Source organism: Phocoena sinus, chromosome 2 (genome assembly GCF_008692025.1).
Source record: "Phocoena sinus isolate mPhoSin1 chromosome 2, mPhoSin1.pri, whole genome shotgun sequence".
Lineage (NCBI taxonomy): Eukaryota > Metazoa > Chordata > Mammalia > Artiodactyla > Phocoenidae > Phocoena > Phocoena sinus.
Window position 1 is genome coordinate 78,390,025 of NC_045764.1, and position 15,521 is coordinate 78,405,545.

Sequence of the window (15,521 nt, forward strand, 5' to 3'; positions counted from 1 at the left end):
AATCCTATTTTAATTGTAGCATTAATCAATAATTATAATTAATTGTACAATTAGTTATAATTATTTACAGTTATTACAACTAATTGTATAATTATGACCATACAATTTATAATTATTAAATAATAGCAATTGTATATTTATTATATAGCTAACACATAGCTTTATGAAAGAAAAAATAAGTACCTTGTTTATAACTTGTATTTAAGTTCAGCAAAAACTATCTCAAAGAAGAGACTGAGATAGTCTACCCTTATTAAATGTACAACTAGTTCCTTGCTGATGCCAGTACTATTACATTTCTGACTGATAATCAATATGTTAATTATTAAAATAAATAAGATGGATTAAAAAAATAACATTTTCAGTCAAACAAAATAGAGAATTGATCACGATAACCCTGCATTAAAGGAAATACTAGCAGTTGTTCTTCAGGTAGAAGAATAAAAATGATCCCAACATTAATCTCAAAACTTCAGGGAGGAAAATGCGTAGTAAATCTAGGTGAAATATGAATCTGTAAATCACTTATTGTAATGTCTTTGGGATTTAAAATATATAAATAGTTAAAAATGTAACAAACCATAACAAAAGTAAGGTAGGAGGTACATACATGAAGTTAAAGTGGTCAAGAATCTTTCATTGTTTGGTAAAAAATGGACAAATTTTATCAGACTTGAAACAAACATGTAATCTCTGTAATACAAATTTGGAAAAGAATATACAATTAACAAATTAATAGAGGGAAAAATGTGATAATAAAGAATGATGAGGCTGTGCAGAAAAGAGTTGACATAGCACACTTGAGGCTAATTTCCTCAGATAGCCCTGCTTTGCAAGTTTGTTCCTTGGCTGGCATCTGGAAACTTGGATTTCAAGAAGGTTCCCACCACTCTGTGATAAGAGTGCCTAATTGTTTGGAAAACAGTGTGGTTCACTCTGAACTCTGTTACTTCTGGTAGTCGTAATTTTGGTACTGGGTAGGCAGAGGGTACATGCATGACTAGCCCCTAATGAAAGTCTTGGGCCCTAAGTCTCTAGCGAGCTTTCCTGGTAGACAATTCTCATATGTTGTCACAACTTATTGCTGGGGGAATTAAGCGTCTCCTGTGTGACTCCACTGGGAGAGGACTTTTGGAAACTTGCAGCTGATTTCCTCTAGACTTTGCCGACATGCTTTTTTTCCTTGTCGATTTTGCTCTGTATTTCACTGTGATAAATCATATCCATGAGTATGACTATATACTAAGTCCTGTGAGTCCTCTGAGTGAGTGATGGAACCCAGTGTGGGGGTGGTCTTGGGGACTCCAAACAGAGAGACAAAAAGAAGAGAAGAGAGAACACAGAACAGGTAAGACAAATAGAAAGAATATATTAAGATTGTAAATGTAACCCAACTATATTAGTAGTTATAATAAACATGTTTGAACCATTTATGAAAACAGACCATTTGTTATGCCAGAACAAATACAACAGATTTTTAACACATTTATTTCATACATAGTATGTTCTCTGACCACAGTGGAGTTAAACTAGATATACAGTAACAAAAAGACCCCCAAAAACTAGACAATCTTTGTATTTTTAGATATTTTAAAATGTACTTCTAAATAACCCCAGGCCAAAGAAGCAATCAGAATTGAAATTAGAAAGTATTTTTAACTGAATGATAATGAAAATGCCACATAGTAATGGTTGTAAGATTGTAGTGACATCTGAGAAATGGTGTAGTAGGCAGCTCCAAGTTCCTGTCCTCCCAGTCAAACTAGCAGAAACTGTCAGAATCAACTTTGTAAGAACTCTGAACAACAAAGTTTTATAGCAACCAACTGCATGCTCAAACAAGAAAAAGGCAACTTAGCAATGGAAGCAAAGTCTGTAGTGTTTTTACTTTTCCTTGCTCCATCCCCTCCCAGCTATGAGGCAGTCTTGAGGACAGCAGACCATAGAGTACCAGGCCCTGGTTCTGGAGGAAGAAGAGCAGATCTTATTTGCAAATTATTGTGTCTGTATATTCTAACCTACCTGGGAGCTACCTGAAGGACTGACACAATGTGCTTATCTGTGTTTCTCCTAATTCAGAACTCAGGCCAGAAAAGCAAATTGTATCTCTGGTAAGATTTAATTTCCATAATATATAAAGGATGCCTGCAGTTCAACAACAAAAGACAAACAACCCAATTCAAAAATGGGCCTGGTACTTAAAGATTTCTCCAAAGCAGACAGACAGTGGGCAATAGCACATGAAAAAGTACTCAACATTTGTTATTAGGGAAATGCAAATCAAAACCACAAGGAGATACCATTTCACACCTGGTAGGATAGCTGTAATAAAAACAATGGAAAATAAGTGTTGGTGAAGATGTGGACAAATTGGAAACCTCAGACATTGTTGGTAGGAATGTAAAATGGTGCACTGTGGAAGACAGTTTGGCAGTTCCTCTAAAAGTTAAACAGAATTACCATGTGGTCCAGCAATTCCACCCTTAGGTGTACACTCAAAAGAATTGGAAAAATTGAAAACAGGGACTCAATCAGATACTTGTACGCCAATGTTCAATGCAACATTATTCACAATAGCCAAGAGGTAGAAGCCACCTAAGTGTCTATCAACAGATGAGTAGATAAACAAACTGTGGCATATACATTAGAATATTATTCAGGTATAAAAGGGAATGAAGCTCTCATACATGCTGCAATATGGTTGAACCTTGAAAAGCATTATCCTAAGTGAAGTAAGCCAGAAACAAAAGGATAAAGACTGTATAATTCCACTTACATGAAATATCTAGGGACAGATTTGCAGAGACAAAAAGTAAATTAGCAGGGAAGGGAGGAATGGGGAGTTATTGCTTACATGGGTACAGCATTTCTTTTTGGAAAATAAGTTTGGAAATAGTGTTGATAGTTGCCGAGCATTATGAATGTAATTAACACCACTGAATTGTCCACTTAAAAATGGTTAAAATGACAAATTTTTGTTGTATATATTTTACAAGAAAAAAATTCTAGGATTAAAAAACCCCCAGAACTTGTCCCCATAAATAGCTAAAGCTATTCCTTGAGGATAGCTTATAATCTAAAATGACTATTAGAAAAGAAGACTCCATCTGGAATTATTTGAAAATAAAGAGAAAATTCCCATCTGGAGTGATTAAAAAATAATGTAGGATAAAAGATAACGTCAGAAATGAGCAATTTAGAATGTAGACATAAAGTAGAATCAACAAAGCCAAAAATTGTGCCTTTAAAAAGGCCAATAAAATTGATAGTCCCTGGCAGGAATATATAACTGTAAAAGAGAATGCACAAATAACCAATTCTAGGAATAGATAGTGTGATACAACTGTAAATCATACAAATGGGAGATCACTGTAGATCATAGCAGGATATTGTGAACAATTTTATGCTAATTTGAAAATTTAGGTAAATTACTAAATAGCACATTTACCAAACTGACTAGCAGTAGTAGAAAGGGAAACTGGCTCTGCAGTGCCAGTTTTGTCATAAAATAAGTGTGCATATGTGCATGCATCTGTTTTTGCATTTTTCTATCCCATCCTTCCGCAACTGGGGTTCCATAAGAGAACCAAGTGTCACAGAAAGTTGAGTGATTGTATTTTTAATTTTCTCAAAGACAGTATATAGCTGGTATTATTTTAGATCCAGAGGAACCAAGTTAATTCACTGCACATAACAGATGCTTAAGGGCATTAGGGCTTAAAACTTGTAGTTGAGAAGAGCTGCTCTAGTCTATTCCATTGATCCGTTTGTTCATCCTGTACTAAAACTACACTATCTTAAATATTGTGGCTTTATAATAACTATTCATATCCCGAAGAAGTCTCCAATTTTGGTCTTCTTAAAGATTGTTTTAGGGCTTCCCTGGTGGCACAGTGGTTGAGAGTCCGCCTGCCGATGCAGGGGACATGGGTTCGTGACCCGGCCTGGGAGGATCCCACATGCCGGCCAAGCGGCTGGGCCCGTGAGCCATGGCTGCTGAGCCTGCATGTCTGGAGCCTCTGCTCCGCAGCGAGAGAGGCCACAACGGTGAGAGGCCTGTGTACTGCAAAAAAAAAAAAAAAAAAATTGTTTTAGCCATTCCTACTTTGCATTTCCATATACATTTTGGAATCACTGCAGGGCATTCAGAAATAGACATTAAAAAAATGATACTGTATCAATTAGATATCCATATGGAAGAAAATGAACTTGATTTCTACCTCACACCACACATAAAAATCAGTTCCTGGAGGATTATAGTCTAAAAGTTAATGGGGAAATAACAAAGCTTTGAGAGACTAACACAAGAAAATATATTTATGTCTGTGGGGTGGGCAACATTTCTTAAAACATGACACAAAAGTTACTGACAATGAAGAAAAAGATTGGTGGATTAGAATACTCTTCATCTGAAGAAACCACTGTGAGAGTAACTACAGACTGGAAGTAGGTATTTGCAATGCATATAACCAACAAGAGACTTGTATCCGGAATATATAAAGAACTTTTGGGCTTCTCTGGTGGTTCAGTGGTTGGGAATCCGCCTGCAAATGCGGGGGACACGGGTTTCAGCCCTGGTCCAGAAAGATCCCACATGCCGTGGAGCAGCTAAGCCCGTGCGCCACAACTACTGAGCTTGTGCTCTAGAGCCCGCGAGCCACAGCTACTGAGCCCGCATGCACAACTGCTGAAGCCTGCGCGCCTAGAGCTTGTGCTCCACAACAAGAGAAGCCACCGCAATGAGAAGCCTGTGCACTGTAACGAAGAGTAGCCCCCGCTCGACGCAACTAGAGAAAGCTGGCGTGCAGCAACGAAGACCTAACGCAGCCAAAAATAATAAGTAAATAAATAAATTTAAAAAGACTTTCATGCAACAATAAGTAGACAAACCAGTATAAAAATGAAAACAATTCTTTAAAAATATTAAACAAGAACTTCACAGAAGTTATACAAATGAGTCAACATATGAAGAGGTCTCAGTTCCATTAGTAGTTGGGAAACATAAATTAAAACCCCAGTGATAAATTACATCCCCCAAAAGAATGGTTAAAATCTATGAAAAGACGAAAGTGTTGCTGAGGGTGTGGAGTGGTGCGAGTGCTTAGACACTGTTCATGAGAGTGTAAATCTGACAAAGCTTTGGAAAACTGCCATTATCTACTCAATTTGAACACAGCCTACCCTGTGACTCAGACATTTCACTTCTAGGTGTATATCCAATGGGTATGGGTCCCCTTGTCCTTCAAATGAAGGTCGTTTATTTGAATGTTGTTTGTTTGCAATTTAATGCACATTTTTTTGTAGAGACTATTATAAATTGATTGGGTTTGTATATTGGTGCATAATCATTAGTACCCAACTCTAACAAAAATCTTTGTAAATGTATCTCAAACTCTTAGTGGAATAAAATATGTAGACTAACCTAGAAACTTAGTCCTCGTTTCTAACACTATTTTTATGTAAGAAGGTAATCTTGTGTCATATACATTTGCACCTACAATGGTAAGGGCAAGAAGGACCCACACCATAATACCAGGAATATCTCTCTTCCCTTACCCCTTATGATTGTTTCTTTGTAGGTAGGGGGTACTTGTAAGTTGAGTTTATAGGTAGGTGAGTGCCTCTTTGTTCCAGTAAGAATTAACATGTACATCTTGGTGACATCTCAGGGCCCTTCCAACTCAGAGTTCTCATATTCTGTCATATTCAGAATTATGACTGGCACAGTAAAATAAAAATTTTTGTATGGCATATTGTTTTCATTAAATTTAGGAGAGTGATAGATTAAAAAGTAATTCAGAGATTATCTGACGCCAATCCCCATTTTTTTTAACAGATAAGTAAACAAGCCCAGAGAAGTGACCTAAACGTGCCCATGTTACTCCCTCTTCATCATCATCAAAAAATAGTTACGATATGTAGTAGAGTGTCTACTGTTATACACATTAACTTATTTAATTGCCAAAACTATACCTTTTACAGATAGCAAAACCAAGGTACAAAATTTAAGTAACTTGTATAGGTTTAAACCTCTCCACTATAGTTATTCTTTTAGCCTAATAGTACTGGTAACTGGACAGAAATTTTAACCTATATTGATATAGCACCTTTTCTGAGCCAGGCACTGGCAGAAAGATTTTTAGTGATGATTATTGAAAATAAAAGGGTTGTTTTGTCTAGAAAAATTAATTACAATGTCTCTTTTCACATGCATTCTGATTTTTCTTGGGATGAATGGAGAAAGGGGTATTTTTTCAAAATATTTTAAAAATAATGTAAATATCTTTTATGCATTTAGAAGAACATTCATTTAAATTGCAGATACATATTATTTTTAAAATGGTAACAGATACATGGTCCTCAAATTTAAATTTCTGTCTTTTTTAAAACAGTATTGAGCTCCGAGAATTGGAGAAGAAATTAAAAGCAGCTTACATGAGTAAAGAAAGAGCAGCTCAGATTGCTGAAAAGGATGCCGTTAAATATGAGCAAATGGTAATCATGTTTCTGGTCATTATGTTTTCCATATTTTTAGCTTCATTTAGAAAACCAAAAATAGACCAATTTTTGGAAAATTGTTACATTCTATACAGAATTTACACTGTTAGATTTCTCAAATACTTTTATACTTTGCAGATCCTTAAGGTGTAAGAAATTATGGATATTGAGCTTTGTGTAATTTAATAGTAGAACCTTTCAGAGACACAAGGAATTAGGTTGATGCTTAGAATGAACAGCTATATTCAGTAACTCCCAGCATTCTTGATGGTCTCTAACTGATTATTCTCTGACAAAGCAATACAAGTTGTTAGCATAATCAGTGTATTTTAGAATGTTACTAAATTTTTAATTTTTAAAATGTTTTTAAAAATAAACTATAAGCAGGAAACGTTTCTGTTTCATAAATAGCTATCTTTTCTTCTCATGTTTTCCTCTATTTTTATCCTCTTTTCTTACTCCTGACCTACTGTGCATTACTGGTAATAGTTACTCTTGGGCAAAGGAGTTTCAGACACACGCAGCAGTAGTGTTACACAGTATAATATAAAATAGGGTTTATTAACACTTAAAAGCAGGGTGTACGTCATCACTTGAGCTCTCGTTGTCACTCATAAAGGCTAGACATAGATGAAAAGGTCTGATTGCAATGTTACACAGTCTTTTAAGTACCATTCTCTCTTTTCTTTATTACTCTGTAGAGGATTTTGATAGCAGAGTTCCCCCTCTCCTAGATTCCTTTCAAAGATGTTATACGGCTATTAAAGAGAAAGAGGTAAAGGGAAATAGTTTGGCTTTTAAAGTTGGCCACAGAATATATTATATGTTAAAAGGAAAAAAAGCAAGTTGCAAAAAAAATTGGAGAATAATACATTTCACAGTACATTTTTAAAAACTTGTACATGTATGTATGTGTATATCAGCATCTGTGTGTGCATGTATATACACACACATATGTGTTCTGTATATCAACACACATGTTCACACACACATAGAATTAGAGGGGTGATATCAAAATACTTGACCAGTGCAGTGTTATACAGGCTTCAAATAAGAACAGATGCTGGCCGTAGTGAAATGTGTGTGTGCATGTGTGTTAGTATAGAAGAAGTCTGGTGGGTTGTACAGCATGCTGTTAACATGATAACCTTTGGTGTGACAGGTGGTGGGAGAGGGTAAGGAGACTTCACTTCATGAGCCATATTCTACCCTTTAAAAAATAAAGTAGAACATAAACAATGTACTGTTTGACCAGTAGATTGCAGTTTAATTATTTTGATAATTGAGATTATTCGAGGCAGTTGTAGATATTTATTCTGGCTGTTGAAAGAATTGCTGTTATTTTCTAAATAAAATTGATCCACAAAAATTAAAGTCAAATACTCCTAGGACTTGACTAGGTGTCAGGATATTTAGGTGCTAGTTTTGGCTCTCTCTCTCAGCCTTAATTTTCTTATCTGTGAAATGAGAACATTGTACTTCCATAAGTGTGTGACAATTTGTACATACATGTTTTTGTCATGTCATTTTTTCTATAGAGCCTAGTACAACATGTGCTAAGAAAAGAGAAGGAAAGAAAGAATTTTGGTCAAGTCATATTAACAGTGTATATGTTAAAGGCATCAATTAGATCAGGAATGGCATTAGCATTCATATTTTAATCTGTTTCTTCTTTTATGTTTGATGCTGCTAGCCATTCTAGCATTTGGGATGTGATCCTAATGGTAAAGGATGACCTTTTTTTTTTTTTTTTTTTTTTTTTTTGAGGTACGCGGGCCTCTCACTGTTGTGGCCTCTCCCGTTGTGGAGCACAGGCCCTGGACGCGCAGGCTTAGCAGCCATGGCTCACGGGCCCAGCCGCTCCGCGGCATGTGGGAGCTTCCCGGACCGGGGCACGAACACGTGTCCCCTGCATTGGCAGGCGGACTCTCAACCACTGCACCACCAGGGAAGCCCAAGGATGATTTTTTAAAGTGCCCTAATATATTTACTTTAAAACATTTTGTTAAGTGATTTCAAAATGCTCAAAACAAGTAAGGAGGTTAACCCATTCAAGAAGCAGGGTTGTGTCTAACTCAGAAGGAATGGTCTTGAATGAGTGAATTAAAACCTAAGAAAACAGGCACAGTGACATATGTGACCCTTTTATTAAATTAAAGTGATTACCAGGGGCCTTTAATAAATGAGAAAGAGGAGACTTCAAAGGCCAGTAGCAGGAAAGAAAATTTAGGCTGAGAGAAACTTAAGAGCTGCTCAGAGCTATTTAATAGCAGACCTGTATAAAAAAGATAGTACCATCCTTACTCTAAATAGCAGCCAATACCCAGTGGAGCTAAAATTTGTGAAAATTGCCTACATCAACTTTTAAATAGATGAAAAAGATGACTACTGCTTTGGCAGTTAACATAGTTGTTAACAAAGCACTTCTAATTTTACTTACTGTTTTTCACATGTGGAGTTTATTCTCCTTATTGCCCTGAGAGAGCTACTTGAAGGAATAGGAAAGCCTCTTTAGGGTTTGACTCATCATTCAAGCCCTTCAGGTGACAGTGACTTACCTTTGCTTTTTACCTACACAGTTACATAATATTTTATATAACAGGCTTTATAGTATTCAATTCCATCTGCTAAAAGTATTCTATCCTACTGTGCTCAGATTTGAAAGTGGAAAGATGAATTTTGTTTTAATAACAGAAACGTGATGCTGAAATTGCCAAAACTATGATGGAAGAACACGAGAGATTAATAAAGGAAGAGAATGCTGTGGAGGAAAAACGAAACAAAGTAAAAGCACAGTACAATCGTGACTTAGAGAAACAACTTGAAGAACAAGGAAAGAAGAAGCAGGAAGCTTATGAGCAACTGCTGAAAGAGAAACTCATGATTGATGAAATTGTTAGGAAAATCTATGAAGAAGATCAATTGTAAGTTTATCCCAACTTTCTTACATGCCTAAACATTTACATTAGATTTATCTCAGGCTTGTCATGAAGAGTAAATCACCTAAACAGTGCCCAGTACATGGTAAGTCCCAGTAAATGTTATCACATAAACTGAGACCAAGTCTTCTCTTTTTTTTTAAATTTCTTTCTTCCTTCCTTCATGGCTGCGTCGGGTCTTTGTTGCTGTGTGCCAGCTTCCTCTAGTTGCGGCGAGCCGGGGCTACTCTTTGTTGTGGTGCGCAGGATTCTCATTGCAGTGGCTTCTCTTGTGGTGGAGCACAGGCTCTAGGTGCGCGGGCTTTAGTAGTTGTGGCTCGCGGGCTCTAGAGCGCAGGCTCAGTAGTTGTGTCACATGGGTCTAGTTGCTCCACGACATGTGCGATCTTCCTGGACCAGGGCTCGAACACGTGTCCCCCACACTGGCAGGCGGACTCTCAACCACTGTACCACCAGGGAAGCCCCCAAGTCTTACTTATCTTTGTTAGCATGATAATTAATTGTCTGATAGTTAAGAAATACTTATTAAGTGACAATGGCTAAACTTTGATTTTCTTAAGTAAGCCCATATCAAGAGAACTTGTTTTCTGTTCAGTTTCCCTGGTAGACAGCTAAAGTGTAGAGTGCTGTGAAACATATATAAACAGGTGGTGGCCTTTCTGAAGTGAGATGCATAAAACATCATAATAGGTTAGAGAAGAGGCATAGTAGTAGTTGACTCAGAGAAAATTCATACCTGTTATTATATTTAGTGGCACATACTAAACACTCAAAATGTTTGTTGCATGAAAGAATGAAAAAGTTGTAAATAGGGAAGCCATTTTTCTCCACATCATTATCAACTGAAGGAAATGATACTTATATTTTTTGATATTTTATTATTTGTTACCATACAACTGCATTCACTATTGCTTTTTAGGAAAAGACAACAAAAGTTAGAAAAAATGAATACAATTCGAAGGTATATAGAAGACTTTAAGAAAGAGCAGGCTCTCTGGAGAAAAAAGAAACATGAGGAAATGGAAGAAGAAAACAGAAAAATCATAGAGTTTGCCAAGATGCAGCAACAAAGAGAAGAAGATAGGATGGCAAAAGTTCAAGAAAGTGAAGAAAAAAGGCTACAGCTTCAGAATATGGTATTAAAATAACCATTTCTTTAACACTGGAGAAATTCTGAAATATTTGTCATAGAATTTGATTCTTTACATGTTTGTGTGTTTTTTTAAAATTTAATAGCTGACTCAGAGATTGGAAGAAATGCTGCGACAACGTGAAGATTTAGAACAAGTGCAACAGGAATTATACCAGGAAGAACAAGCAGAAATACATAGGAAGAAACTAAAAGTAAGTTTTGGAAATTGAAGGAATGATTAACATAGAGAAGAGTATCATTTTGAGATGAAGCAGTAGAAAGATAATAGATTTAAACCTAACCATATTGATAATTACCTTATATGTAAATAGTATAAACACTACAGTTAAAAGAGATTTTCAGGATGGGTAAAAATGCTAGACCCAGGCAGCATTTCACAAAGTGCATCAAAAGCATGATGCAACTATATTATCTACAAAGGAACATAATTTAAATATGAAGACATGTATGGTTTAAAAGCAAAAGGATGGAGAAAGATATACCATACCAACACCAACCAAGAGCATGTTAGAGTAGAAATCATGATGAATAGGCTAAATTCATGTAGAGGATGTAATAGCCCTAAAGGTGTGTGAACCTAAGTAAAACTTCAAAATACATGCAGCAAAACTGTAAAAACTGAAAGGAGAAATAAATCCATAATTTATATTTGAATGTTTCAGTACTTCTCATTACTATATAAAATAAGTAGTCAGAAAACCATGGAATATAGTGTTGAACAATAATATCAACAAATCAAGATTTGTCAGTTTTCTAAATGGGTGTTTTTTGTTCACTTATTGTAGAATTTTAAGAGTTCTTTATGTATTCTAGGTACTAGTCCTTTGTCAGGTGTGTGGTTTACAAATATTTTCACTCAGTCTATAGCTTGTCTTTTCATCCTCTTAACAAAGTCGTTTTCCAAGTAAATGTTTTCAATTTCTGTGAAGTCCAATTTATCAATTTCTGTTTTTATGGATCATACTTTGGTATCAATTCTAGGAAGTCTTTGCCTACATCCTGAAGAATTTCTCCTTTTTTTTTCCTAAAAGGTTTCATTTTCAGTTAATTTTTGTTTATAAGGTATGAGACTTAGGTTTCATTTTTGCTTCTCTGTGTCCAGTTGTTCCACACTATTTGTTGAAAAGGTTTTCTCTCTTACATCGAGTTGCTTTTGTACCTTTGTTTAAAACACAGTTGAGCATATTTGTGTGTATATTCCTGGGATCTCTATTTTGTCTGTTGATCTATGTGTCTATCCCTTCAGCAGTACCACAGTTTTTTTTTTTGTTTTTTTTGTTTTTTTTGCGGTACGTGGGCCTCTCACTGTTGTGGCGTCTCCCGTTGTGGAGCAAGGCTCCGGACACGCAGGATAATCTTGTCTGTATCTACAAATAGTCATTGGGGAATTTGATAGGAATTATATTAAGTCTGAATATCAATTTGGGGAAAATTGACATATTCATTATATTGAGTCTTCCAGTCCATGAACACAGAATGACTCTCCATTTACAGTTGCCCCTTGAACAACACGGGTTTAAATTGTGTGAGTCCACTTCTCTTCAGATATTTTTCAGTAGTAAATACTACTATTTACACAGTCCATGGTTGGTTGATTCCACAGATATAGAGCAACTGTGGATATAAAGAGCTGACTAAATTTTGTGGATTAACCCCTGTGTTGTTCAAGAGTCAAGTCTATTTAGATGATCTTTGAATTTTTTCATCAATGTTTTATAGTTTTCAGCTTACAAATCTTGTACATGTTTTGTTAGATTTACATCTAAGTATTTCAGTTTTTTGAGTGATTGTAAATGGAATTTAAGTTTTAGTATCATTGCCCACATACTCATTGCTAGTGAATTGACTTTTTTAATGTTTATCTTGCATCTCATGACCTTGCTGAATTCACTTAGTAGCTGTAGGAGTTGGTTTGTTTGTTTTTCCATACATAGTCATGTCTTCTGCAAACAGGGACAGTTTTATTTCTTGCTTTCTTATCTATATACCTTTTATTTACTTTTTTTGCTTATTGTACTGGCTAAAACTCAGCACTGGCTAGCACTATGTTGAATAAAAGTGGTGAGAGTAGACATCACCTTTCTTTGTTATCTATCAGGGGAAAAGCATTCTGTTAATTGTAGTTTTTTTCTGTAGATGCTCTTTATAAAGTTGAGGACTTTTTCTCCTATCACTGTTTTTCTGAAGATTTTTGTCATTAAGGGTGTTGAATTTTTTCAAATGCTTTTTCTACATCTATTGATATGACCATGTACTTTTTCTTCTTTAGCCTGGTTGATTGCATTGATTGATTTTGGGGGGTTACTGAACAACCTTGCATCACTGGAATAAATCTCACTTGGTCATGGTGTATACTTCTTATAATATATGACTGGATTTTAGTTTCCTAATAATGTGTTAAGGATTTTTGCATCCATATTCATGAGGAATATTGGTTTTTAGTTTTCATTTTTTATACTGGTGTTAGGGTAATACTGTCTTCATAAAATGAATGGAGAAGTATTTCCTTCTATTTTCTAGAAGAGATTGTTTAGAATTGGTGTTAATTCTTTAAACATTTGGTAGAATTTTCCAGTGAAACTATCTAGGCTAGGAGTTTTATTTTTTGAGAGTTTTAAAATATTAATTCAATATTTTATTGTATATTTATTTATTTTAAAGTTTTTATTTTATATTGGAGTATAGTTGATTTATAATATTGTGTTACTTTTAGGTGTACAGCAAAGTGATTCAGTTATACATATATCCATTCTTTTCCTGATTCTTTTACCATATAGGTTATTATAGAATATTGAGAGTTCCCTGTACTATACAGTAGGTCCTTGTTGATTATCTATTTTATATATAGTGGTGTGTGTATGTTAATCCCAAACGCCTAATTTATCACTCCCCCTCACCTTTCCCCTTTGGTAACCATAGATTTGTTTTCGAAGGCTGTGAGTCTCTGTTTTGTAAGTAAGTTCATTTGTATTGTTTTTTAGATTCCACATATAAGTGATATCATATGATATTTATCTTTCTCTCTCTGACTTCATTTAGTATGATAATATCTAGGTCCATCCATGTTGCTGGAAATGGCATTATTTCATTCTTTTTTATGGCTGAGTAATATTCCATTGTATATATGTACCACATCTTCTTTATCCATTCCTCTGTTGATGGACATTTAGGTTGCTTCCATGTTTTGGCTACTGTAAATAGTGCTGCAGTGAACATTGGGCTGCATGTATCTTTTTGAATTATGATTTTCTCTGGATATATGCCCAGGAGTGGGATTGCTGAGTCAAATGGTAGTTCTATTTTTAGTTTTTTAGAGAACCTCCATACCGTTCTCCGTAGTGGTTGTACCAATTTACATTCCCACCAACAGTGTAGAAGGGTTCCCTTTTCTCCACACCCACTCTGGCATTTATTGTTGTAGACTTTTTGATGATGGCCCTTCTGACCGATGTGGTATGATACCTCAGTGTAGTTTTAGTGATGTTGAGCATGTTTTTGTGTGCTTTTTGGCTGTCTGTATGTCTTCTTTGGAGAAATGTCTCTTTAGATCTTCTGCCCATTTTTTGATTAGGTTGTTTGTTTTTTTGATATTGAACTGTATGAGCTGTTTGTATACTTTAGAGTAAGCCCTTGTCAGTTGCATTATTTCCAAATATATTCTCCCATTCTGTGGGTTGTCTTTTCATTTTGTTTATGGCTTCTTTTGCTGTTCAAAAGCTTTTAAGTTTCATTAGGTCTCATTTGTTTATTTTTGTTTTTATTTCCATTGCTCTTAGAGGTGGATCAAAAAAGATATTGCTACGATTTATGTAAAAGAGTGTTCTGCCTATGTTTTCCTTTTAAGAGTTTTATAGTATCTGGTCTTACATTAATCCATTTTGAATTTATTTTTGTGTATGGTATTAGAGAATGTTCTAATTTCATTCTTTTACTTGTAGCTGTCCAGTTTTCCCACCACCACTTATTGAAGAGACTGTCTTTTCTCCATTGTATATTCTTGCCTCCTTTGTCATAGATTACTTGACCATAGGTGCATGGGTTTATTTCTGGGCTTTCTATCCTATTCCATTGATCTATATTTCTGTTTTTGTGCAAGTACCATACTGTTTTTTTGTTTGTTTTTTTATTTTTGGCTGCATTAGGTCTTCATTGCTGCACGTGAGCTTTCTCTAGTTGCGGCGAGCAGGGGCTACTCTTTGTTGTGGTGAGCGGGCTTCTCACTGCGGTGGCTTCTCTAGTTGCAGAGCATGGGCTCTAGGCACGTGGGCTTCAGTAGTAGTGGCACGTGGGCTCAGTAGTTGTGGCACACGGGCTCTAGAGTGCAGGCTAGCAGTTGTGGCGCACGGGCATAGTTGCTCATGGCATGTGGGATCTTCCCAGACCAGGGCTCGAATCTGTGTCCCCTGCATTGGCAGGCAGATTCTTAACCAGTGCACCACCAGGGAAGCCCTACCATACTATGTTCATGACTGAGGCTTTATAGTATAAACTGAAGTCAGGGAGTATGATTCCTCCAGCTCTGTTTTTCTTTCTCAGGATTGCTTTGGCTATTTGGTGTCTTTTGTGTTTCCATACAAATTGTGAAATTTTTTGTTCTATGAAAAATGCCATTGGTAATTTGACAGGGATTGCATTGAATCTGTAGGTTGCCTTTTGTAGTATAATCATTTTAACAGTATAGATTCTTCCAATCCAAGAGCATGGTATATCTGTCTATCTGTTTGTGTCATCTTTGATTTCTTTCATCAGTACCTTATGCTCTTCAGAGTAAGAGTCTTTTGCCTCCTTAGGTGGGTTTATTCTCAGGTAATTTATTCTTTTTGATGCAGTGGTAAATGGAATAGTTTTCTTAGTTTCTCTATCTGATCTTTCATTGTTATTGTATAGAAATGTAAGAGATTTCTGTGTATTAACTTTGTATCCTGCAACTT

General features: G+C 35.6%; 1 protein-coding gene across 2 annotated transcripts in view; it reads left to right on the forward strand.

The window, feature by feature from the left end:
* The window catches only part of MNS1 (meiosis specific nuclear structural 1), an 87,459-nt gene that overhangs the window by 53,812 nt on the left and 18,126 nt on the right, over nucleotides 1-15,521 (forward strand). For both annotated transcript variants that reach the window (XM_032621327.1, XM_032621326.1), the window contains 4 exons: nucleotides 6,393-6,495; nucleotides 9,193-9,422; nucleotides 10,357-10,573; nucleotides 10,674-10,781. In XM_032621327.1, the coding sequence (XP_032477218.1) occupies nucleotides 6,393-6,495; nucleotides 9,193-9,422; nucleotides 10,357-10,573; nucleotides 10,674-10,781 (658 nt within the window). The remainder of the gene's footprint in view (nucleotides 1-6,392; nucleotides 6,496-9,192; nucleotides 9,423-10,356; nucleotides 10,574-10,673; nucleotides 10,782-15,521) is intronic.